Raw genomic sequence first — 24,591 nt, forward strand, 5'->3', positions numbered from 1 at the left:
CAGGTCTTCACTGACTGCTCAGTCGATCCAGAGAAATCAATCTGATGGCGGCGACTTTGCCGCCATCAGTGTAGCTGTGGCCCTAATGTTTGCTGTCATTTGTGCTTGAATTTAGTACAGTGTTTTAGGTCACACCTCATAATGCATAACAGAGTAGTGTGCCACATTCAAAAAGATGAAGCAAGGGAAGGCAGACCAGGCCAGCTCCTGCTCCTACCCAAATCCCCATTATCTGTGCCTCAGTCTTCTCCAGTGATGGGGTCTCAGATAGCTCTGTGCCCATAGGTTCTCTTGAGCCCCGGGACACATGCAAGCCAGGGTGTGGATCTGCAGATCAAAACATAGGCCACAGAGCCAGTGGGGGCATGGCCTAACAACTTCTCTTTCTGTGAACATGTATGTCCAAGACACATGCAGTGATCTTGTAACTGGGAGCATGCTGTGACTGGCACCTGAGTCCCACTCTGTGTGTTCCCTCACCTGCTGGCTGCCGAAACTGCAGTGGCTCCTCTCAGTGCTGGGGACTGGCTGGGAAGTGAGACGAACCCATCACCTGAGAGTGAGGCTCACCAGCAGGGAGGGGGAATCTTGGTCTCCTGGGAGGGGATGGTAGTGGGGGCTCCCTTGAGGGCTGAGGATATTGGGAAGGTGTGGGGAGAGTCTCATGGGCCAGGGGAGTCAGGTTGCTGGTGAGTAGTGAGCCACTGGAGAGGGGAAGAGGAGAATCAGGTGGGCAAATGTGTGCCGCCCTCACCCCCACTTCAAATTGCCATAGCCCCTGGATCAAAGAACCTATGCTTTATCTGCTGCTATTAGGAGGTATCTTGGGATCTCCTACGGAAACTTTTCTAAACCCTGTGGGCCGTCTGAGCCAATACCTGTAATGAATGTTCATGAATTAGCGTGTTAACTAGAAAGAGGTGCATATGTTGTGGGGAGAGGAGGTACATATTTCCCTTTTTGTTATTTCTCTCTGCCTTGAAGGAGGAAAAAAGAAATACCTGTAATGTTTTGGTGTCTTGTTTCATTACTTGGTAGATGATATATTGCTACAGTAGCTTGTTTTGCTTTCTGTAGTGATATTGATAGTGGAAGTGATGTATTTGCTAAAGGCTTTCCATAAACAAAACTGTGAAAGATTATAGTTAGAGCTGGAACAATATTGATCACCATGGAGCAAAGCAGTGCTTTATGTTCCATGTTCATATTCCCATACCATATATTTCAGTATTTTTAAATTTGCAGAAGCATTAACGTTCGTATCCGGTCCAGAAGGGAATTGTGAATTTCCTTTATTTTTTGAAAGACAGGAATATGAAAACTTGCTGGTTGTGTTATCTAGAGGGTCTAGACAAGTACTGTTTGTCCTGAAATGCCTGGGTTCTAATCTGAATTGTGATGTATGATTCCAGGGAAGTCAATTGACCTTGTTTAGATCACCCTGGCTTTTGCTTTGGCACTGATTGCATTACAGTATTAGTTGCTATTCTATAATGAAAATCACATTTACCTAACAGGTCAGATGCAGTAGCCTTTGTTTGTTATGAGTTCCTACTGTGACATAGGACTTCATGAATATCTGAGGCTATAGCCTCTAACCCTTTGAATAATTGTGCTTTTATGCCATGGTATTGCAACATGTGATTTTTAAAAAGGAATGTACATTTTTCTTTGTTTAATATGCTATAATTAAACAGGTGCCAATAATGTTGTTCTCATTATGCTACTCTTTTTCTTGTTGTTTTAAAAGGGGAATGGTCCTGAATCCTTATCCAAGACTCCACTTTGTCTTTCTAAAGCTTTGCAGCCAGCAACTCTGATTACATTCATGTAAATGTGTATGCCAGAAATATATCAAATATAGTGGAGCTTTTTATAGTAACTAGTTTAGATAATTGCATCTTGGCAAATGGAATTTTATGAGAATACTTTTTCTTCTGTGTGATACAGAAATATCATTAAGCCTGGACAGGACAGAAACATCACTCAAGATACAGAGCTATAATTCCAGTTAACAAGATACCTGTTTCTGAGGTTTGAGGATGATCTGTTTGAAGTGTATGTGGACTCTTAATTAGTGAATTAAATTCTACAGCTGATAAAACTTTTGCAGTTCAATGTAATGCAGCTTTGGTGCTGTAAGCCCTCGATTCTATTTTTCTTTGTTGGCTGACATAAAACTTGATGACTCTCTGATGATGCATGTCCAAATTAATTTACCGAATCCACATTGCCAGATGTGCACTGATTCATATATAACCAAGAATTATGATGTCAATGCTTTAGGCATCCTTTCTTCTTTGATAGTGCTCCTTGTGTGATCCTGTAAGTATAAAGAGAAGGTGAAATAGCAGCAGTATAAAATAATTAAATGTAGTTTCAGTATTAGTAACTATTGCCAAGTTGTATGCTTTATTGGCAGATACATTATTGCATCCTCACAGTTGTTCAGTGACTATCAAATAGTGTGCAATTAATGCAGATTGTAAATCATGTCATTATATTCATTACAATTAATTTGGCTGGAAACTGGTTGCCCTAGTCATGACACTTAAAAATTTAGTGCTGCATTCAATAAAGCATAAAAGTTCAAATCTTTCTGAATGTGCTGCTTTTTCATGAAGAAGGGGTTAAATACCCAACCTTGTGTGGAATAGAGAAAGAAATTGGGGCAGTTAAGCAATCTCACTTATATAGGGTGGTTTTAAATTCTCAAGTGCTCAAATTTAATATAATTTGTGGTGTGTACTGCAATGCAGATATAAAATGTGGACTTAGGGAGCACAAAGCATAAGAAAAATCATTCTTTTTCTAAAATATCCAGGTTCCAGAATATCTCTGTTTATGCTTCAGATTACTTATTTTTTTAATAAAAAAAGAGGACTTTTGTGGCTTTTACCAGAGCCCACTGTATAGTTTAAGTTAGTTGCTATACTATGTATTGTTAGAATACAATAAAATATTGTTAGATACTAAGTACCTCATTTATTTGTCTGCACTGAACAATTTTTTTTATGTTAAAGGTAAAACACCTAGGGCCTGATTCAAAGACCATTCAAGCCAATGGGACTTTAGATCAGAACTTCAACTATTTAGATCCTAATCTAATGAAAACAGTCATTTCCCAGGCTCTAGTGGTATTTTCTTGGTCACTCATAGGAGGTAGACAACCAGCTTGTTAGAGTATAGTTAATGTGGGAGCTTTATTTAGTTAACAATACACACTCCACCTGCCCCCCATTTTATTCAACACATGTTGGTATCTGAATTTGGTTACCAATATACTAGCATCCACTCCGACTGCTTTAGTTCCTTGTCACCACCAGTGGCTTCAGTTGGAGCATCATGTGTAGTATCTTACATCACACTTTACTGCCACAGTGCTTTGCTGTGAGCTTGTGTATATAGTTGGCTAGTTGTTGGAGTGTTTAGTTCATTATTTAGCCTGGTGTGTTGCCCTCTGTAGGGTTTAAAGTTAAACATTGCTCGCCTCTCCCTTATAGTGAGCCCCACAATAGGTTTCTTGTGCCTTGGAGAGGGACAATTAAAGAAAAATGCTCCATCTGTATATCGTTCAAGAAGAGGACACAGGAGGCACGGGACTTGCATCTGAACAGTACCTTATGGAGCAGGCTAGTAGGTCTGCAATGGTACCAGAGGCCTCTACAGATTGTCCAGTCCCTCAGAGAACTTTGAAGCTGGTGTAGTCTGTTGTTCCATAGCCAGACTCTGATTCCTCTCTGAGGAGAAAGACAGATCATTCTCTTTCTTGTGGTCTTCCAAGGAAAAGGACTGACAAAACAGATTGGTGCCACTCCAGAGCTTGGAGAGATGCTTCCTCCTCCTCCTCTAAGAGAAGTGCAGCCTGCCTCGGGAGTCCCTCTTTATGCAGGATAGAGCCGGGCCATTTAACTGCTCTCTGGTACAGTGACAGGAACAAGTTTACGCTATATCGTTGATATAGGCGTCTGTTGAGTACAGTCCAGATGAGAGCAGTGTTGGCACTGTTTCCACTTCATTAGTGTATCAGGCAGTATCAGACTTGCTCTGCCTTTCTGTTCCCAACTCTCCTTTAATTTAGGAGCTGCGGTGATTTCTTCTGTGTCTTCAGCACTAAATAGACTAGTTGCAGAGCATTCACTGCTGCCGACACGCTCTTCTGCACCACTTCAAACTAAGGACACAGAGATGACTTCGGTCTCTTCAGTATGGAGGGTCTTGTGAAACAGATACTGTCTTTGGTCCTGATGGCTGTTTTTATGCAGACCACAGCTGCAACATCAGTACTCAACTTGATGCAGTCACTTTTCCTTCATTCCATTCCACAGTGGAACACATGCCAGAATGGACTGTGTAGCTTTTTCTTCCTTATGGTCTTTGCTGATAGTTATCAAAAGTGTGCTGGCATCGTTCTTGAAACATGATCACATGCTGCTGTCTTATATCAGTGCAATGTCACTGAAATGAATGAGGTTGACTGGTGTAACTAAAGACACATTCATTCAGAGGTTTTTAATCTGTGATCTTTCAGCTCCCATTTTTATTCTTTGTAGCAATAGCATAAAATTATTTTGAGCTTCTAGCTTGAAATAGATATATTTTTAAATTTATATGGAAAGAAGGAAGGATACTTAAGATTTTAGAACCAAGTGTGACCAGGTGCCTGAAATGGACACATTGAAAAAATGCCATTCTCAAGGCAGACCATCTCCAAAAACTGATGGTTTATTTTATAATTAGATTCACCAAACGAGTAACAAAGAGCTTCTGTATTACCACACTGACTAACAAGAAGCCAAACATAGTCCACTTTAGGTATCCCAGCCCTTGGTTCCCATCCAGACAAGCTGGTCTAACATAGTGAGAGGTTATAGAAAACTCAATTCACCATATGCGAAGTTCTACCAATCCCAAAGGATCAGACCCTTACTCCAACGTTAATATATATTTTAGATCTTACCCAAATATCATGCTGTCAGCCAATCCTTAGTAAACGAAGAATTTATTAATAAAAGAAAAGAATAGAGTGAAAATGGTTAAAGGATCATATCCATGCAAATGATTGCAAAGTCCTTAGATCCTGTTTGTAGGAGTGATGGAATAGTCTGCTGGTTTGCAAAAGTCTCTCTAATAACTTCCAAAAGATTGTAAGGTCCTCAGTCCATTGTTCAAAATACTCCCTTTAGTTGTAAATCCACAGTCCAGAGAATTGGAGCAGAAATGAAGCAAAATGGAGATGTCTCAGGTGTTTCATACCCTCTGCCATGTGCATGGAAATTTACTGTCCCAAACAAAGCTCACAGCCTCTGTATATGGAAAACTACTGACAAAGAGGGAGTCTGAGGTCATATGTCCATATCACATGCCCCTACATGTTATGCTGAATCACAGGGTACCTTGCTGTCTGAGGCATCTGGACAGGTGATTCTTCTTAATGGCCCATCAAGCTTGAATAGTCCATTCACAAGGGGCTGGAGAGACTGGATGTAAACTACCTTCTGGGTGTCACTCCAAGAACAAACACATTTGAGATAAAAATACATAGCCAATATTCATAACTTCAGAAACAGTGATGGTACATGGAATTAACCAGGATAATCATACGGGACAGATTGTAACTTTTCCATTGATACCTTACATGATATACTTTGTACAAGATTTGTTGCAATTATATAATAATGATATCAATATAAATTGTCACCCATTTTTTATATAGTGTCACACCAAGTTATCTCACAGTGACCTAGTAATGCTCATGGAAATGCAGAAAAATAGTATATGCTATTAGTCTTATTTGGAGGCCTTTTTATTAATGGGACTGATTTATTGTTTACAAAACACTAAAGGTCCGATTCCTTAAGGTTGCACAGAGTGTAAATCAGTGCATAATTTGGTTTTAGTAGTGTACATACAGATGGGCCATATTAGTATTTTTTCTTTCCTTAGTGAAGAGCTGAACCAATGAGTTTCATTTAATGAATTAATTAACTGATGCACATGGTTTTCTTTGGTGTATTCTGTCAGTGGTTCCAATTTAAGATCAGAATAAATGTAATTGTATGAGTTAGTATATTAGGAGTTTCACAACACAATACTTTCTTAAGATGCTGTAACAATCATAATAGTCATTCCACCAAACAGTTACTACAAAATGATAAATTAAATTGTGTGGAGGTAGGTTTCTGTAATAAGACCATTTGAAAATTTGGTGATGTTGGGTCCAATTGACTCTTATCTTTTTCCTGTGACCATAGAATATGTGATTAGGTTCATTAGCCAATTAAAACACTAGTATGCAGTGACAAGGCTGACATTGTGTGAATTACACCTGGCATAAGGCTCCCTCAAGCTGGCTTTTACTGTTTCTTAGAATTTTCTACATCTCATGAAACAATTGTCAAAGCTTGTATTTTAATGGAATGCTCATCCCATTCCTGCCATTCATAAAAGGTGTCAGATTTCATGTCTTGAGCTCTAATCCTGAATTTTGGTTTCTGAGTGAATGGTAAATGATGGATGAGGATTTTTTTGGTTCTGTTGTTGATGAAGGGAATTCTCAAACATCAGAATAAAGGTTCTTGCACAGTTTATCATTCTGGATGCCTTCAGGTCATTCTTATGAATTTGTTGCCATGGCAGCTTCTGTTTTCACTGGGTTGTTTGCTAATCAGCAAGTGGGCCTGAGCAATAGTGCATATTCTTTCACCCCACAGCCCACGCTGGACCAAGCGTATTATATGTGATACACTGCTTCAAAGTTTTTCTTACTGGCAGCTCTCTTGCAATGGAATAGAGAATGCTATAATTATTCTGCTGTGGAGACCCTGGAGGCAGAGTAGGGAGTCAAGTAAAAATGTCCATCTTCATGCCACGTCAGGAGAGCTTCAGAACTGAATAAAATAAATAAAAAGAACAGGCATACAACAGTAGTTCAAAGTCTCATAAATTGTTCTTGCCTTCAGTTCAACTTGCGTCAACTTTGCTCATGCAGAATACCAACCACAGATCTTTCAGCACTTTGTGTACCGTGGGATAAAGTCTTATATTTTATACTCATGGTCCACTGATTGATGCAAGGAATGACTTGGTAACTTTAGTGTTCAGCTGTAATACAATCATATCAGACACTTAGAAAAATTTTAACAGCTGATTCCCCTAATTAAGTCACATAATAATGATAACTGTAGGACTATCTACAAAGAGCTGGTTCCTTAACAGAGAAACGCAGGAAATGGTTTTCCTATTGCACAAAGATTTGCAAGAGTTTGAAAATTTTTACCATCTCAAATTGGGACCAGAAGTCAATCTTGAAAATGTTTGTGAATTGAAGAACCATTTTTTTTTTAGTTCATGATAAAATGGGGATGCTGTGAGAATAAATTCATTGTTATTTGTAAGACACCCAGATACTATGAAGATGTGGGCCATATAAGTACCTAGACAGAAAGATATTACTGAAGAGCAATTTTTTTATAGTGAACATCTTTGCCTATTGTTTTGTTTCCATTAAATTTTACCTTCATGTGGTATATCATCCTCCATATTAAACCAGTTGGCTGCTTTTACTTATAAAAAGGAAGCATGTAGCGTTGTTGTCCTGAAACAGTGGGAGGAGGCTATTTTCCCTAGATAGTCCTTGAAGTGAAATGATAGAATCTGTATCAGCAAAATAAGATGTGTGAGAGAGAGATCTGATGAACAGTTAAATATTTTAAAAGTAGGATTCAGAATTGCTTTGAAATGTCTTATTGTATAAGTCAAATAACTGTGATGATTCTTTAAATACACATATGAAACATAATACATCCTAAAAATTTGGTAACTTCCTATTTAAATTCATGCTTTAAATATCATTAACTTTATATGGCTATGTATGAAGATGTTTGATCGTCAGTCAGGGACAGGAACAGTAAGGGACATATTGTTTCCCTTAACTTCATCACTCAGCTCTACTGCACTGCCCAGTTTAAACCATAACATGCTCAAAATATCACACAGCAGAACCCAAATATGCATCCAAGTGCTGATTATGCAGATTGCTTCCCTCTATGTTACTTGCATGACAGCATCAAGAAACACTAACTATTGTATTTTGATTAACAATAAATTTGTTAAGATGTGATGAATCTATTTCTTTGGAATATTATGATACAAAATACTTAACTAAAATTTGTCCTAATGCAAACACAAATCTCATACTTATTATATGCCAATTGTGTTATGTGTATATATATATATATATTTTTATCTTGTTCAGTACACTGTTGTGGAAGTGACTTCATGGTTTATGGGTCAGTACCCAGTAATACAATGTATTTCTTCTTGCTATAAAACTAAACTAACCTTCTCTTGTAACTCAGGTATTTCTTGCTTTTTCTTTTTCCATGTCACAATTTACAAGAATACTGATGTGCACTTAAGTTTTTTTGTTTTCACTTGTACTGACTGTGTTTGATCTAAAAGGATGCTCTCTAAAAGAATAAATATAAAATTGCATTCATTTGTGAATTTCCAATCAACATCTATTTTGAGTTTTTCAGCAACCTATTTGCTACACTTCTATAACACAATATTAAACTCTGCCAAATTTATAACAATAATTTTACATATAATACAATATGTGCAATGAAAATTTTAATGAAAAAATACATTAAAAATTAGACGTTACTCTAGGCTTGAGTTTTGCTTCATTCCACTGCCTTAACTATGCAAGCACAAGTTATTTTTATCCCATGATCAATTTACTCTTTTTCTACAAATACAGTAATTGAACAAATTTTAAAAGAATGTATCTAACTAAAATAATCTCAGGATAGTATCTTGTAAGCCAACTTCTATTTTAGAAGAAATATATAATAAAGAACCAGAGAATTGCAGTTTTACACTGTGTTTTTTCAGCCATATTTTAACAAGGTAACTAGTTACATAAACTTCCATTTTGGGGTTTTGCAGAGAAATAAAAGATTTTTCTGCTTTTCAAATATATGTGCCATTTTTACATTTACCCATTTTTGTTGTTAATGGTATGGAAAGGTTAGGTATTCAAGATTTGTTTCTTAAAAGCGCTGTCATTCATCTTTAAAAGCAAATTATCCACTAATAAAGGCTACAATTTCTTTCAAGTTGTGCAAATAATCTGTTGTTCTCCCATATTCTATGCTGTTGTCACACATCTGACAACAGCCACCTGTTATTTCTATACTTTGAAAAACCTGTCAACCGCAAAAGCTCTGGAGTCACTCAGTTCTGTCACTTCACTATCCACAGCTGCTTCCAATGGCACTAATCTCTGGAAAGCATGAACAAACTTTGAAATAGATGTCTCAAAATGAATTGTAGCATGGAACGTGAACTAAAAGCCTCACTGATGCGTTTAAAAATAATGAACTGTTAATGGAGAATAAAACAGTCCTAAAACCAAAGTGCACTTTATGCACACGCACCCCCCCCCCCCACACACACACCCCTTCTCTGTGATGAATATAAAATTCTAAGTCAGTAGAGCAGTTCACTAAACAAGCGTCAGTACTAGACTCGTGAGGTAATTTTTCATTGAAAAGTTAAACACTTTGATGCTTTCCACCCATTTTCTGCATTAAACTGTTTCACTAAAATATGAACGATAAAATATGACGCTTGACCTACAAAAGAGTAAGGGGTTTCCATCAATACTAAATAGCAACTGTCTTTAGTGATTTTAAAAAAGAAATAAAAACTAGTATATTTCTACTGTTTTGTTATATGGCAGTAGCAGTTGTGCCGTGAAACAATATAAACTTGAAAATCCCATAAAGTAAAATTAAAAATGAATTTTTAAAATTCCAAAACAAAAATTTTCCCAAACCAAAATTCTTTTTAGACATTCTGTTTTGCAGGAAATGTAGAAATTATATTTTTTCTGATTTGGGACAAAAAGACAAAATGTCAGCGTTCCCCATGAAACAGAAATTGTGAGTTTTGATGAGCTCTAGACCATACAAGCATAGCCAGGCCCTTTTGTAATTAAACCCCTCAGTCACTGATCTTGCATTTACATTTTATTTTAATCTCCACCTCATGAAACTATCCTCACTATTCCCACCATTGCTTCTCTTTAAACTACCAGTGGGACTTGGAGTCAGGAACTCCTGAACTCTAATCTTAGCTCTTCCACTGAGTCACTGTGTTATTCTTGAGCAAATCATAGGCAACATTTCTATATCTCTTTCCACATTTCTTAAGCAGTGATGATGATGATGATGATGATTTTCCTAACTCTCAGGAACAGATAAACTGAGGTTACTGTTTATATGGTGCTTGCATATAAAGAGCTATGTCAGTGTCTAATATTAGTATTATCAACCAGATCCCCATCTTACACATTTCCGCCCACTATGGCAAAATCCTAGTTAGGCTTTTTTCTTTTTCTAGTCTTTCTTCGATACTTTCTGCAATAGGAAGTTATTCTTTCTACAATATATCTATTAGTCAAAGATATTGCTCTCTTCAGATTTAAAATCCTCAGTAAGAGAGCACCAATGTTTGACTTTGTACCCTGTGTTTTGTGCTGTGGGTCTTACAAGCCAAAATTTTAAAGCAGCTGTTTCTATTACAGCTTTCTTTTTAGATCAAAGTCCCTGTACTCATACAGCTCTCTGATTTCCTGTCTTGTGGACGGATGTGATATTTTCAATTTGCTTGTGTCCTTTCATTATAAATGATCCTGCTCTATAACCAAATGTCAAGAGAAGAAACATCATTGTGTTTGCTTTCACCTTTCTCATATGCCATTTGGGGGATAAGAAAAGAGTAGCGAAAAATTCAGGGTTATTTTTTTTCCCAAGTTAGACCCACCTATGGTAGGGTTCTTTTTTTTTAACCATTCAAATATATAACTTAATTGTGGTGCATGCACACTGTATTCTAGTGGTTTATGCATGCAGATGAAAAACGAGGATCTTAACCAAGCCCTTATCCTTTCTGGCCACCTGTCCTTACCTTCAGATTCTCCAAGGGAAGTTCTACACCTGTTTCTGTAATAAATGAGAGTGTAAAATTTGATCCGTGGTGAATGTGCTGCCAGGATCAAGTCTACATTTTTCAGCACTTTGGAATTTACTGACTGAGAGAGGCCAATACATTCCTGTCTGAACTGCAACAACTAAAGATCGTTTCCTTTTCTTACCTGATGGCAATAACGGCCTTTCTTGAGAGAAAGTTGGTAGTCTCCCAGATTTTCTACATAGGAGTGAGTTATGGGCAGGCACGGTGTTTGGCCTGTTAGCGCAAGGACAGGGAGTTTTGGACTCTGAAATAAAAACAGGAGGAACTGGTTTACACTCCTTTAATATGGGTTACTGAGTTGGCAAAATCAAGCTCCTTTTGGATGCTGGGGACCACAGTACTCCTCCTTACTAACTGTTATATATGCATTTTAGTGGGACAACTTACTTATTGTTTCAGTACAAGAAAAAGGGAGAGAGAAATTAAGGAAAACATATCCTCTTTGGATTTCAATAAACTAATAAGTAGCTGTAAATGTTAAGAAGATGACAAGTTAATATAAAACAATCTGCTTTTTAACAAGGATTTCAGCACTAAAATGTATTAGATAAGTAAAACTGTCAAACATTTACTGTATAATGCTCATTTTGGGGGGGAGGGAGTGATTGAAATTGTTACCCATGGTGTTTGACATGGAGATGTCTAAGCTGCAATAAAAAAACCCGACGTCACCGTGTCTTAGAGTCCAGGTTGATTGACTTGGGTTCTCAGGGCTTGAGCTGCAGGGCTAAAAATGTCAGTGTAGACATTTGGGCTGGGGTTGGAGCCTGAGATGTGAGACTCCTCCTACCTGAGCATGAATTCTATACTCCTGTTTTTAGCCCCAGGAGACTAGCTCTGTGAGCCTGAGTCAGTTGACTGGGACTGGCTCTGAGACTCAATGCTGTGGGTCTTTTATTACAGAACAGACTTACCCCATATTTTACATACATCTTCTGCTACCCTTAATTGCCCACTTAAAATCGTTATGCACAGTATTGGGTTTACAATGGTGCCAGTGGTGCCATGGCACCAGACCCACGCTCTGCTTGTGCACTGCCTCAGCTCTACCTCTTTCCTCACCCCCCAATTCTGCTTGGCCTGACGTGAGGGGAGGGAAAGGAAGAGGGGCTTTGGCAGCCAGACCTGGGCGGGAAGCAGAAGGGGCTTCTCACACCATCGGCTGCTCTGGGACTCTGCTCTGTGCAGCATGGTGGCTGCCTGTGAGATCCAGTCTGGAAAGATGGTGGCAGGGCACCTCCCTGCCCAGGCCCAGTTGCTAAGGACAGAGGCTGAATGAGCAAGAGTCACCTCTCCCCCGTGGCACATTTCCAGCTCCCTCAGCCCCTGTCCCAGGAAGCTGGGATGGCCCGATGCTGTCACATCCCTAGCTGGGCTCTCGTCGGCAGCAATCGCACTGCAAATAGCAGCAACCCTGAGCGGCCACCTTCAGCTGGCATGAGAAGTTGCTCCGTCCCACCCCCTCAGCTCCGTGCCTGGGCCCAGCTGCCAGGGAGAGCGGCCTGAGTGACCCAGAAATGTGCTGGGGGTTGGGGGAGGCACAGCAGGAGAAGGACAGAGCCCCTCTGCAGGTAACACTGGTGGGGTGGAGAGTCACTGGGGAACTAGGTACTGTCTATGCGCCACCCCAGAGTGTGTGTGTGGGATCTTGTCCACTTCCTTCTCTGCCCAGTATGCTTGCCCCTAGCATCTGTCTTGTTGCGGACTGATCCCCTCTTTCCCCAGCTGTGCTCTTGTCCCCAGCCTCTCTAAGAAAATGAACATTTCCAAGTGCAGATGTTTGTATGAGTCAACAAAGCTAGTACTGAGTTGCTGACACCTTGTATGCCCGAGGGAGCTGACTTTCACAGCTTAATAACATTTTTTCCCCATTTTTCAGGCAGATTATAGTGCTATAGATAAATGGGCCAATGAGTTTATTTGAAAACATTTTGTGCTTGCATTGCAATTTATGTAACTCAGATTGCAAGAAAGAGCAAACATGAACACAACCCATTAAAAGCACACATCAGGAATAACTCTAGTAAATTCAGAATGCTGCAGTTTCAGTTAGTATTAACTGAGCTTTTTTAACCTTTGCCATCTTTCTTAAACAGCTAATTTCCTCTTGCTGAACTGGGTCTCCATTTGATCCAAATGGAGATTGAAATTACCACAGTTAATTCATAAAAGAACTCTTTATCTCAGTCATTCTAGTTTTGTATCTTAAAGGTTCCTTTAAAGGGTTAAAGGTTTTTGTATCTTTAAAGGATCCTAGCACAGTATGCAACCTGGTACAGTGCTGAGGTATTTTGATTTCTCTCAATATTTTCAGAATTAGCAGATCCCAAGGAAATTAAGTAATAGTGATAGATGAAGGCAAAAAACAAATACCAAAAAAAAAAAAAAAAAAAACCAACAAGAAACCCCACCATCTTCAGCACAGTAAGAAGAATATTAGACATTACTTTCCTATTGTTGTTGCTGGAATTTGCACATTTTGTCCTCTGTGCACACATTAAAATCTCAAGGATTTTAATTTTAATCCTGTTCGTGTGTGTGTGTGTGTAATACCATATATATATGTTTTATAATTTTACTATTATGTAGAGTTTGTTACCATGTCTGGAAGTCTTTGATTTTTGGATGCCAAAGAAATTAAATACAGCTCTTATATATCAGATTATGACATTTTTTAGAAATAAATGTAATTAAGGTCTGTCTTTAGAAAGTGCCATGCACTGAGTGGTCAAAAATTGTATGGGATTATGAAGAATCAAACTAGGCTCATTTATGTGGAAAGGTTTTTCGTGTATGTTTATGCCTGCATTTTTTTGGAAGTGGGTAGTTGGTCCACATGATTGTTTTTTCTTCTTTATCAGAAAAGAAGTATATGGAATATAAAGGCAAAGCATACAGTGACTTCATTCACTTTGCTTAAACCCCTGGAAGTGGTGGCAGGGAGAGGATTGAAGGACAGGGAAGGGGGAGGAGGGAGAGCAGCGAGCAGTAGGGCCTTGAGGGAAAGGCGTGGAGTGGAGGGAGGTTCTGGTGCTCCTGCTGTAGTGTCCCATGGGGGCTCACAAACATGTTTGGCAGTCACCAGGCTCACAAAATGTTAGTCCGGCCCTGACTGTGCACAACAATCTAACCCTCAGTTGCCAAATTCATTTCAAGTGACTGCCTACAACATGCATTACCCCTTATGCTTAACAATCTGTCCCAACTTGTATTTAGCTCAAACACTCTGATTTCCTTTCCCAGACCTGAAGAAGAGCTCTGTGCAGCTCAAAAACTTGTATCTTCCACCAACAGAAGTTGGTCCAATAAAGATATTATTTCATTTACATTGTCTCATATCCTGGGACTAACACAGGTACACCACCACTGTAAACATTTTTATTTGTCTGTTTTGTTACTCAGTCTTTAATTTTTAAATCTCCATAGGCTGTTGGGTATTGTGACATTCTTGCAGGGTAGACGTAGGTGAAAAGAAGAAAGGATTGTCCCTAACCATTTCTGTTTTTCTTTTTTTTAAATCAGAGCAGAAAGCTGAATAGTAAGATAATGTATTTCCTCTCAATTTAGGTTGCAGTCCACGTGGAGGCGTGGGTTCAAATCCCACTTTTAACATTCAACCTTTCTGAGGAAGGATGGTCTTGTAGTTAAGACAAAGGCCTGGACATCCAGTAGAGCTAGGTGAATCCTACAAATTGTGTTCACAAACATTTGTTCGGATTCCACACGGCTGTTCAGTCCAACCTGATTTGTGCTTTTAACCTAGCAATGAATATTCACACAAACAGGTTTCTGTTCTCACTAATGTTTGAGAAACGGTTGTTCTTTGTACATATATCTCTATTCTCATACAAACAAGGGTATTCATTATTAGCTATTCATTAATATCTGTGTTCCTGATTTAAAAGTTTGTTTCTGCTCTCTGAATGGATGACAATGCTACATGACTAAGGACCAGTTATACACTAATAGTTGAAGTTAATAGATGACCTGAAATTTGTCCACAGAAACTGTTTGAACAGTCATGAATAACAAATTAATTTGTAAGAATAAAAGTCTGAATGAATCACAACCAAGAAAATGGGCTAAATTCATCACATTATTTGCAGTGAACAGTTTAACCAGCTGTATTGTCAAGAGATCTGGGTTCTATTCCGAGCTCTTCCATAGACTTCTTGGGTGATCCTGAGCAAATCATTTGACATCTTTGACCCTCTATTTCCACTTCTGAAAAATAGGAACAATGCATTTATTACTTACCTACCTCACAGATAGACTTTGGCCTTTCATCATTCTTGATCAAGTTCTTGGAAAGGAAGGGCTCTGAAAGGTTAGCTGTTAAATACTCACGATCTACTGGTATAGTTCATCAATTTCTGTCTTGCCTTGACTTTGCTGTGTTCAGGAATAGAGTGAATCAAAGCAAATTGCAAATGTTGCAAGTTCAGTGTTCTGTGGCTTAGCTATCTGCTTTAAATGGGCTGTGTGATCTATTTTAATTTTTTTTGCTTTCAGAATTATGGCTTGGAGACAGAAAATCTGAGAACACTCTCTCACAAACTGAATGCCTCAGCCAAAAATCTTCAGAACTTTATAACGGGTAGAAGGAGGAGTGGCCATTATGATGGCAGGGCCTCCAGACGACTGCCAAATGATTTTCTTACCTCTGTTGTTGACCTGATTGGTGCTGCCAAGAACTTGCTAGCCTGGCTGGACAGGTAATTTAGAACTTTTTAACTCTTACCAAAGGAGAGTAATTTTTTTGCACTGTTTGTTTGTTTTTCTCTTGCTCTTTTCTCTTTTTCTTGTTCTAATACAAGAATTGTAATTATAGGTTTTACTTGTAAATTTTGTTATATATTTGAGTTCCAGGCTGAATAGGCCTGGATTAGGGGCTAGCTATGGGATTCTGGAGTCTCTTCTGGGTCACCCCAGGTTGGTGGTGATCTGTGTGAATTTAGCAGTTTCAGTCCTGTTCCTAGTGGACAAACATACACATCATAAAAATTGCCACCAGAGACGGAAGGATCATTTCAGTTTCAGAAGAGAGGCTAAGGTATAAATTAGCATAGAAGCTGAGTGCCTATAACCTGAGCAAAAAGTGGTTCTGACCATTCTGGACAGAAGCAAATTATCCGAGCAGTGCAGGGAAGTTGGAATTGCTGCTACCCATGCTACATATCTGTTCTTGGATAATTTCCAAAAGAAGTCATACTGCTTGCTTATCTCTGGAAACTCAATGCCTACTCATTGACTTTTTGTTAATAGTAGGGGGCAGGTTTATACATTAATCACTCTTGTGTTAATTTCTGCTTAGTGAGAGAATGCTTTCTCATTGATGAATTAAGAATCTGTTTACAAAGTAACTCTCTGCATGAACTGTGTTTAAAATATTGGTTATGTAAGAAATACTATTTTATGTATAGACTTACATTCCTCTTGATCTATAGAACTGAATAGCTTCATTTGAAATCTGAAACTATTGGGCATATAAATGAATGGCATGACCCTTCTCCAAAAGGCTTGTTATGGCCCTGACGACATTTTCTGAACTAATGCCAGCAGTCATGCTATCTGGAATGTAATCTCATCAGTCTTCATAAGCCAAATGGGTCAGATCCAGACAATACTTGAAGACTCCAAGGAAATCCCAGGTCCTGCGAGAAGTTGTGTTAGTGGCTCAATAAATGGCACTCATTTCTCTTAGTTAATACTGAACTAAAGCTATAGTTTGCCCCTAAAGAGCAGTGTGCTGCCTTTTGGATAAGCCATGAAAATGAGGACTTGACTGCTATAATTATTAAAGTTGCTCAGTGCTGGGGCATACCGAACATCTAAGATACTAGATGCATGCTAGGTGCATCCTGCAGTCATACCCTGTTCTACATGGGGTTCCTCAGCTTCTGCGCAGCCTGCGCCGTGTATAAATCCTGGATCTTTTGTGCTCTATCTGGCTTTTCTGCAGCTCCTGGCTAGCCATGCTGCTGTGGCTTCCCAAAGCGTGCAGTCCTTCGTGGTTCAGTGTCTTTTTGTGGTGTTTCTGCCCCCATCTCTTACACGGCCAGCAGGAAGGGGATTTGCAGTGGAGAAGGGGTTGATCAGATTCCTAGTCGTCTGCTTAGCAGATCCATCACTCTACTTGTGCTTATTTGAGAGATTGTGTTGTACTTTCTCCAAGAATAGGGATGTTAACTCTGGTGTTCTGCCCAAAATCCAGCTTCAGATAATTTGTTCTAACTATCTACAGTTATTTCAATGCATACATTTGTCACTCTCCCTCCTAAAAGAAGTTGTTCATTGTTGCTGGTGCAGAACGGCATGATTACCGTGAGGTGATTGGCATTTCAATGGTTAAATGAGTTATCTCTACAACAAATATGTCTTCTAAAGGGTTTTGGGACCCATCAGAAAGAAAAGGGATGCGGTGTTTATAAAAATACAGCTTTGTTTTAGATACAATACAATACAAAAATACAAAGAAATTAGGTGACCTGGTTCAGTCTAGTTTAATCAAAGTAAAGTTACTAAGCCTAACAATGCATTTTAAAAGCTGTTTGTCTTGCAAGCAAAAAAGTCCAACATGAAGTCACATATTGACAAATATTTTAAATTGAAATAATCAAAGCAAATACTACAATGACCTGATGTTAGCGTTTTTAAATGGATGTCAAGAATGCCCAGGGTTTTGGATAGGTGCTTTTAGGTGTGAAATGACCTTTAGATGAAATCCTTAAAAAACAAAACAAAACTGCTACTAATTTTCAGTTGCTGTGTGAATATAAGATCAATATCATTTTCAGAGTTATACCCTGCTTTGGTGTAATGTCAATGCCAGTAGGTGAGGACAGCAATTTCTGAAGTTGTTACTGTTTGTAAAATACACCAGTTGACGATGACAGCACTGTCCAGTATGGCAGCTGTAGGTAGTACAAGTTTGCTGTCAGAGAATAAAAAATCTTAATTCTTTTTAATGTGGTATAGTGACTGTCTAAATCTGACTGACTCTTGGAGTTTCTGTTGGAATAATCCAGTGTTGTACTATTGAAATTATTAACATCCCAGCTTCTCAAGTGCACTATTTAGTGTGTTACTCATTGTAAAGATACATTAAAAGAGTTATAGCTCATGAATGCATAGACTGGTGAGCTTTCATACAACTTGTTGTCCCTCTCTGGCAGGTCTCCATTTGTCAGTGTGACAGAATACTCACTGCTGAAAAACAACATTGTTCAACTGTGCCTGGAATTAACAACCATTGTGCAACAGGTAAGAATAGGTTCATTGTGTACTATACCTGAATCGCTTCCACATTGCTGAAGAAATAATAAAATATTACAAAAAATAGTTAGAAATTTGTCATCGCTTCAGAAGAATTTGAGTGTGTGTTGGGAGCTGGTGGATGTGGAAGGAAGAGGTATGTGTGTGCAACATCTCGGTCACCACTCCAGTATTTATTTACTAGTAATATTAATAAAGAATTAATTGTCTTCAAGGATATTGATGGCTTTTCTCTCAAAAAGGTTTTTAAAAAAACAGTTGCAGTGTCTCCAGTTGATCCTCATTTTATCTTCCTCCTTTCCTCCTCCAACATATTCTATTCCACTCTTTCCAGCATATGATTCCTTGATATGATTTCCTTTTCCCCACACATTTTACCTAGCATTTAGTAGTTGCTTACTCAACTTATACATATGACTTTCAGTCTTTGCTCATAATCAGTCTCACAGCCACCAAATCCCTAATCATTTTGTTGTTCGTCTCTGCAGCCCTTTGAACTTGCTCAATATATTTCTGATGATAAAAATATCTAGAACTTGACACAAAATATTCCATAGTTCCCTGCTAAATGACAAAAATAAGCTAAAAGTGGATGCATAGAAGAGTTGGACAAATACAATAAAAGTATATATTATATTTATAAAAATTGTTGTGAAGGAAACCAGCCAATTCACTTCACTGGTACTCTTGACCTTTTCATTTGTAACTTCAAGTAGTACTGTAAGCAAGACTAAATTTCCAAGAATGTTCATAGAAAGTGAAAGCATCATGATTACTAATGTAGTGTTACAAGAGCTGGCAGAGAGCACAGATAGCAAAGGACATGGCAAAGCATCAGCTGAAAATGCATATAGTTAAAGAAGTGTGCTGTACTGTCAAATGGACAGCAAGAGATTGTCACTTGGAGCCTAGCAGTTCAAAAATGTCTAATATAAACTCAATAAAATCTGCAGGTATATTTCTGATGTAAATCTATAGATTTTAGAAAGGGTCTCATGTAATTTTCACATTTTGAGATTTATTGAATAAAAATGTAATGTTGACTTTCTCTCCTTAAAATTGAAATCTGTTAAGTAACGAAGAACAGATTTAAAGAGAATTGTGCTGCTAAAACCACCAAGATAGTCCTCTAACCTGATGATACAGCAGCTTTTCAGACCAGAGTAGTTATACTATCACAATGGTAACACCTTCCTAAGCAATATAAATAATAAACATATGATTGTAAAAATTAAGTATATGTAGCAATGGCTTGTACTAAACTGTAATAAACTTTCTGATTGTGTCTGGAAATCCAGAACAAAATTCACATATTGGACTTATATGATCTCAGTAGTTTGGAGTTCTAAGCTTTTCATTAAAACAGTTTTGTTTCATTTTGGTAGCTTTTGACTCTTTGTGGCTGTTCTTCCTCTCCAGAAACAGGCAGGTATTTTTATTGATTCTGGACACATTGTTTAATTAAAAAATGGAACTCTGAAATTACTAAATGACAATTCTATAGGTCAGGCAAAGGCAGAAGTAATTGTGCAGAAGATATAGAAGTTTAACTGGAGAAATACAAACACACAGCCATATTAAATACATTTATATGAGTTTAGCTCAATATTAGAAATAGATAACGTATATGTAATTCACTTTCCTTATATTTAAATAATTGATAATCAACTGAAATGACATCTAACTTCTCAAATACTAAGGATTTATCTATGCAGGGACACTTGGGGCGTGTCTATATGAATATTTAGTTTGCAGCAAGCTGGCGTGTAAATCTACTCTCCACTAGTCTGCCACAGACCAACTGTCTGTGTGGATTCTGCTGCTTTTAACAGTTCACTAGTTCACTTGATCTAGTCACATTTCAAAGAAGACTAGACAAAAATGAACTAATGAACTGTTATCACACATCAGTAGGATCCACGTAATTAGTACACACACTAAGCTAATGTGGGGTAGATTCACACTCCAGTTTGCTGCAAATAAACTGTTCCTGTAGCCCTCAGGAAAATTATTCCAAGTTTAGCTAAAGGTGTGAACTGAAAGTGGATTAGTTAATCTGCATTAAACCCCTGTATGGGGTTCACTTCAAGAATTAAGGTAATCCAAATTAAGGTCACTTTAATTCTGAATGAGCATGTCCACACAGGGGGCTAATGCAATTTTAAAAATCCACTTTAAATTCAAACCTTTAGTTACTTCAGATTAATTTTCTTGTGTGTCCCTGAGTAGACAAGCCTAAGAATGTAGTATTTGACTTTTTAAAAAAAAAGTTAATATTTAAAAGTAAGTGTTTCAGACATCATATAATATTAATAATAATATGGTTGTATGTTCAGTGCATAATCCTGCATTCTTTGTAAATCTCGAACTTCCATTGACGTTAATAAGTCTTTCCATTGACTTTAATAGAATTTAGATCTGCCCTGTGGGAATATACTTAACTGACTACTAATATATTGTATGCAGTGTAGTTGTAGCTGTGTTGATCCAGGATACTAGAGATACAAGGTGCATGATGTAATATCTTTTATTGGACCAGCTTCTGTTAGTGAGAGAGACAAGCCTTCGAGCCACACAGAGCTCCTCTCCAGGTCTGGGCAGAGTACTGAATTTAAGCTCCCAGGCTCATCTTTTGAAAGTGTTGTGCAGGTTTCCTTTGAGAATGAGGACTGCTAAATCAGATATAGAGTGATTGCTTTGTGAAAAGTGTGCATCCACAGCTAATATGGTGTTTTCCTTTGTGAGTTCATTTGAGAGCGTAGGGATCATCTGGTTTCACCCACATAGTTGTTGGGACATGTAGTGCATTGGATGAGGTATACCACGTGTTGTGATAGGCATGTTTAGGATCCATTGATCTTGAAATGTTTGTTATGGGTGGTGTTGATCATTGTCGCAGTGAAGGTTTTGCATCTGTTGTTCTGGCAGGGTATGGTGCCTTTTTGAGTTGGTGTGTCCTGGTTAGTTGGTCTGTGGGGAGCTTGCTTCTGATGATCATCTTGGTGAGATTGTGGGGGTTGTGGAAAGATTTCTTTCAGGATAGGGTCATCACTGAGTATGGGGTTGTAGCCTGTGATTGTGCCACACTTGCGAAGGTTCTAGATCATTCTGTCAGTTGCCAGTCCATATCATTATTTATCACACAACCAGTCTTTGTGTCACCTGCAAACTTTATCACCATAATTGTACATTTCTTCCAGATTATTGATACAAAAGAAACATTGAATAGCATTTGGCTGAGCATCAATCCTTGTGGCACCCAAGAAGAAACACGACCACTTGTTGAAGAATCCCCATTAATAGTCACATTTTGAGATCAAAAACATTTTGTTCTAAGCATGTGTATTTGTAGGTTAAGGGCTAAATCGAGTTCTCCATCTTATATTTGTAACTTGCCTTTTCTCTATTTATTAATAGAAATTCAGTATTTTAATCCATTAGAATGGTGATGGCACAAGATACTGTGGCAGGAAGATATGCTGGATGAAGCAAGAGCTGGCTGAGATCTGGTTTGAATGTGAAACATCTACTATTACTATTTTGCAGTTCTCTTTTTTTTTTTTTAAACCATTTTATAGAACAGAACTAAATAATGGGTATTATGGTATAAAAACCCCAAGTTAAAATCCACCTTTAAACATGTCAGTAATCAGTATTTTTGGAGAGGGAGAAATGTCACTTCAGCTATAATTTATTTCCTGAGTACAATAAATAGACTGAACCCCTGTGCATGTTAAGCCCTGTGGTTTTCTCAATGAGTTTCTCTAATGCATATTACATGCCAGAAATAAAATAATTCAACAAAATATTGTGAACTAAATTTGTAAATATTGTAAGTGTAATGCACCAAGTGGTCTTAAATGCTTATTTAAATCAGACAGAAATAAGAAAAAAACCTTATGTATATTTTCTAAAATGTATCCTAGTAGCTATTAAAACAAGAACATTTTAAAATTCTTATATAAAGTCAGTATGCAATATAAGCATAGACTCTTCTCTCTAAAATTAATTCATTCTGCTCTACAAAACAGAGAAATTTCAGATTTGCTACACATATGAGTCCTTTATTCTTTGACCAGAAATAATTAAGTTTGCTCAGAATGAAACTTAAATTGTATTTGACACATAAATTAAAGGAATAATTTAGATTGGAACATTAGCTCTAAAGTCAAACTAAAAGCCTTGCTGTGATCATTTTGTTGTCTTGGTACTTGAAGGGTTAAAAGGAGACAGTATTTAATAGAATGGGTATTCTATTTGAAGTATGTTAAACTAGTAGGAAAAAAAGTGCCTTAGGCATTGCCAGCCACACTAATTGAATACTTTTTGTGCTGTAGAAACCCCCCCAAGTATGAATACAGAAGAAACATCAAAGGGATACTTGACCATGAAATGCAAATAAAAATTCTTCTATATCCCTAACTTCTTTGGTTCTCATCATCTTCCAATTTCAACCTTTTTTTCTTGAACTGAAACTAATTTTTTTTCAAAACTGTGTCCATAGAGAAATCACTTTTTGTAAAACAAATGCTGATGTTATAAAACAAGTTCCATAATCCAATACCTTTAAGCAGTAGGGGTGAGATTCTTTCTCTCTCTAGTCCTTTACACAGGGTAAAAGGGCTGCAGCTGAATAAAGGGGCTCTAAAAACCCCAGATCAGGAAAGGATTCCCCCAGCGCAGGAATTGAGGAAGACAACTACAGACTGCCTCTGGAGGTTCCCTTTTCTAGCTGAGATGTAAGGGCCATGGAAGAGGTGCTGGTGGGGGCAGAAGGGATGTGTTGGGATGGGGCTTCAGCATGCTGTGCTGGTGAAATTCTGGGCAGTCCAGGGAGGCTGTCATAACTACGGGCAGGTCTACCCTAACGGTTATGTCGATCTAACTTATGTCATTCAGGGTGTGAAAAAGAGACCCCCTGAGCGACGCAAGTTTTAGCTAAGCGCTGTGCACACTGGCACTTTGTCAGCGGGAGACGCTCTCCTGCCAATACAGCACTGCAGCTGCATCGATATAGCTGCACTGATGTAGTGCTACACTACAAATTTATGGTGTTGCAGCTGCAGCATGCCGGTGAAGACGCTGTACGTCAACAGGAGAGTGCTCTCCTCTCAGCACTCCCACTGACATAGTGCAGTCTACATGGGGAGTTAAGGTTGATTTTTTCACATCCCTGAGTGATGTGGTTATACCAAAGTATGTATATAGTGTAGACCAAGCCTTAGACAGGCTTCCAGAGCTGTCGCTAAATTATTCTGGGGGCTGCTGCGGTCCCTGGAGCAGCCCAGAATTCAGCAGGTGCATAGGTGGCTTATAACTACCTCAGCTGTCTGGACTATGATTTCTTTGCTATGCCTCTTAGGCGTCAAGAATCTAGATAAGTAGGAGGGGTTAAGAGTTTTTAGCTGTTTGTCATTAGAAAAAAGGAAAATTCAAGCTAGCCCAATAGAAGAATTCAAAACTTGGAAAGGAAATAATGAGGAAGAAAGTCTTTGATGCTAAGAGTTAGACTATTATATTATTATTAGCTAAGCTATGGAATATTATCTAGAAATTAGGTCTTGGTAAAGAATTTAGGACAATCTATTTCATATCAGAGCTGGTGAAAAATTTCTTATAGAACATCTTCTGTTGGAAAATACTTTTTTGTCAAAAACAAATTTCCTCTGGGAATATATTGATTTTTGACAAAATTTCATTTATGAAATTCTTAAAAAAAAAAAACACTTTTCAATGATGTCAAAATATTCAATTCTGACATTTTTGGAGTGGAACTTGTTGATTTATTTCATTTTTAAAATATTTTTTGTTTCAAATTCTTTTTTTTTTATATTACAAAATTTTTAAAAGAAATAAATGTCAAATCAAAATGAAATAGTTTGATTAACCGAAAACAATTTTAAAAAACATTTGTATTTCATGGGAAATTTTGAAATTCTTTACTTTCGTTCCAATTCAGAATGAAAGGAATTTCAAAACTGTAAAGTTTCCCCATGAAATGAACAATTTCCCTCAGAAGTCTAATACTAGGTAAATCAATTCCAGTATATGTGACGTGGGAGATTGAGAACAACCCAGAAAATGGATTTAAAATAAGCAAACAAACAAAAGAAGTGTAGGTCCATAATGACATTTCGCTGTTACTAAAATTTCTGATGTTCTTATCATGATGTATTTAGCTGTGTAAATGGAGGGGAGTATAATGGTGTTCACAGACCAGATACTAAATCAAAGAAAGGCATGGGGCAGTACTCAGCCAGGGAAATGCCGTCC

At 37.9% G+C, this 24,591-nt stretch overlaps 1 protein-coding gene across 1 annotated transcript in view; it reads left to right on the forward strand.

Annotated features, from left to right (window-relative positions):
• Positions 1-24,591, forward strand: part of LOC137153984 (connector enhancer of kinase suppressor of ras 2-like) — a 474,493-nt gene that overhangs the window by 153,231 nt on the left and 296,671 nt on the right. The window contains exons 3-4 of the mRNA XM_067549753.1: positions 15,556-15,758; positions 18,219-18,306. Coding sequence (XP_067405854.1) covers positions 15,556-15,758; positions 18,219-18,306 — 291 coding nt within the window. The remainder of the gene's footprint in view (positions 1-15,555; positions 15,759-18,218; positions 18,307-24,591) is intronic.

Source organism: Emydura macquarii, unplaced genomic scaffold (assembly GCF_026122565.2).
Source record: "Emydura macquarii macquarii isolate MOO-44397 ecotype Brisbane River unplaced genomic scaffold, CSIRO-AGI_Emac_v2 contig_1253, whole genome shotgun sequence".
Taxonomy (NCBI): Eukaryota; Metazoa; Chordata; order Testudines; family Chelidae; genus Emydura; species Emydura macquarii.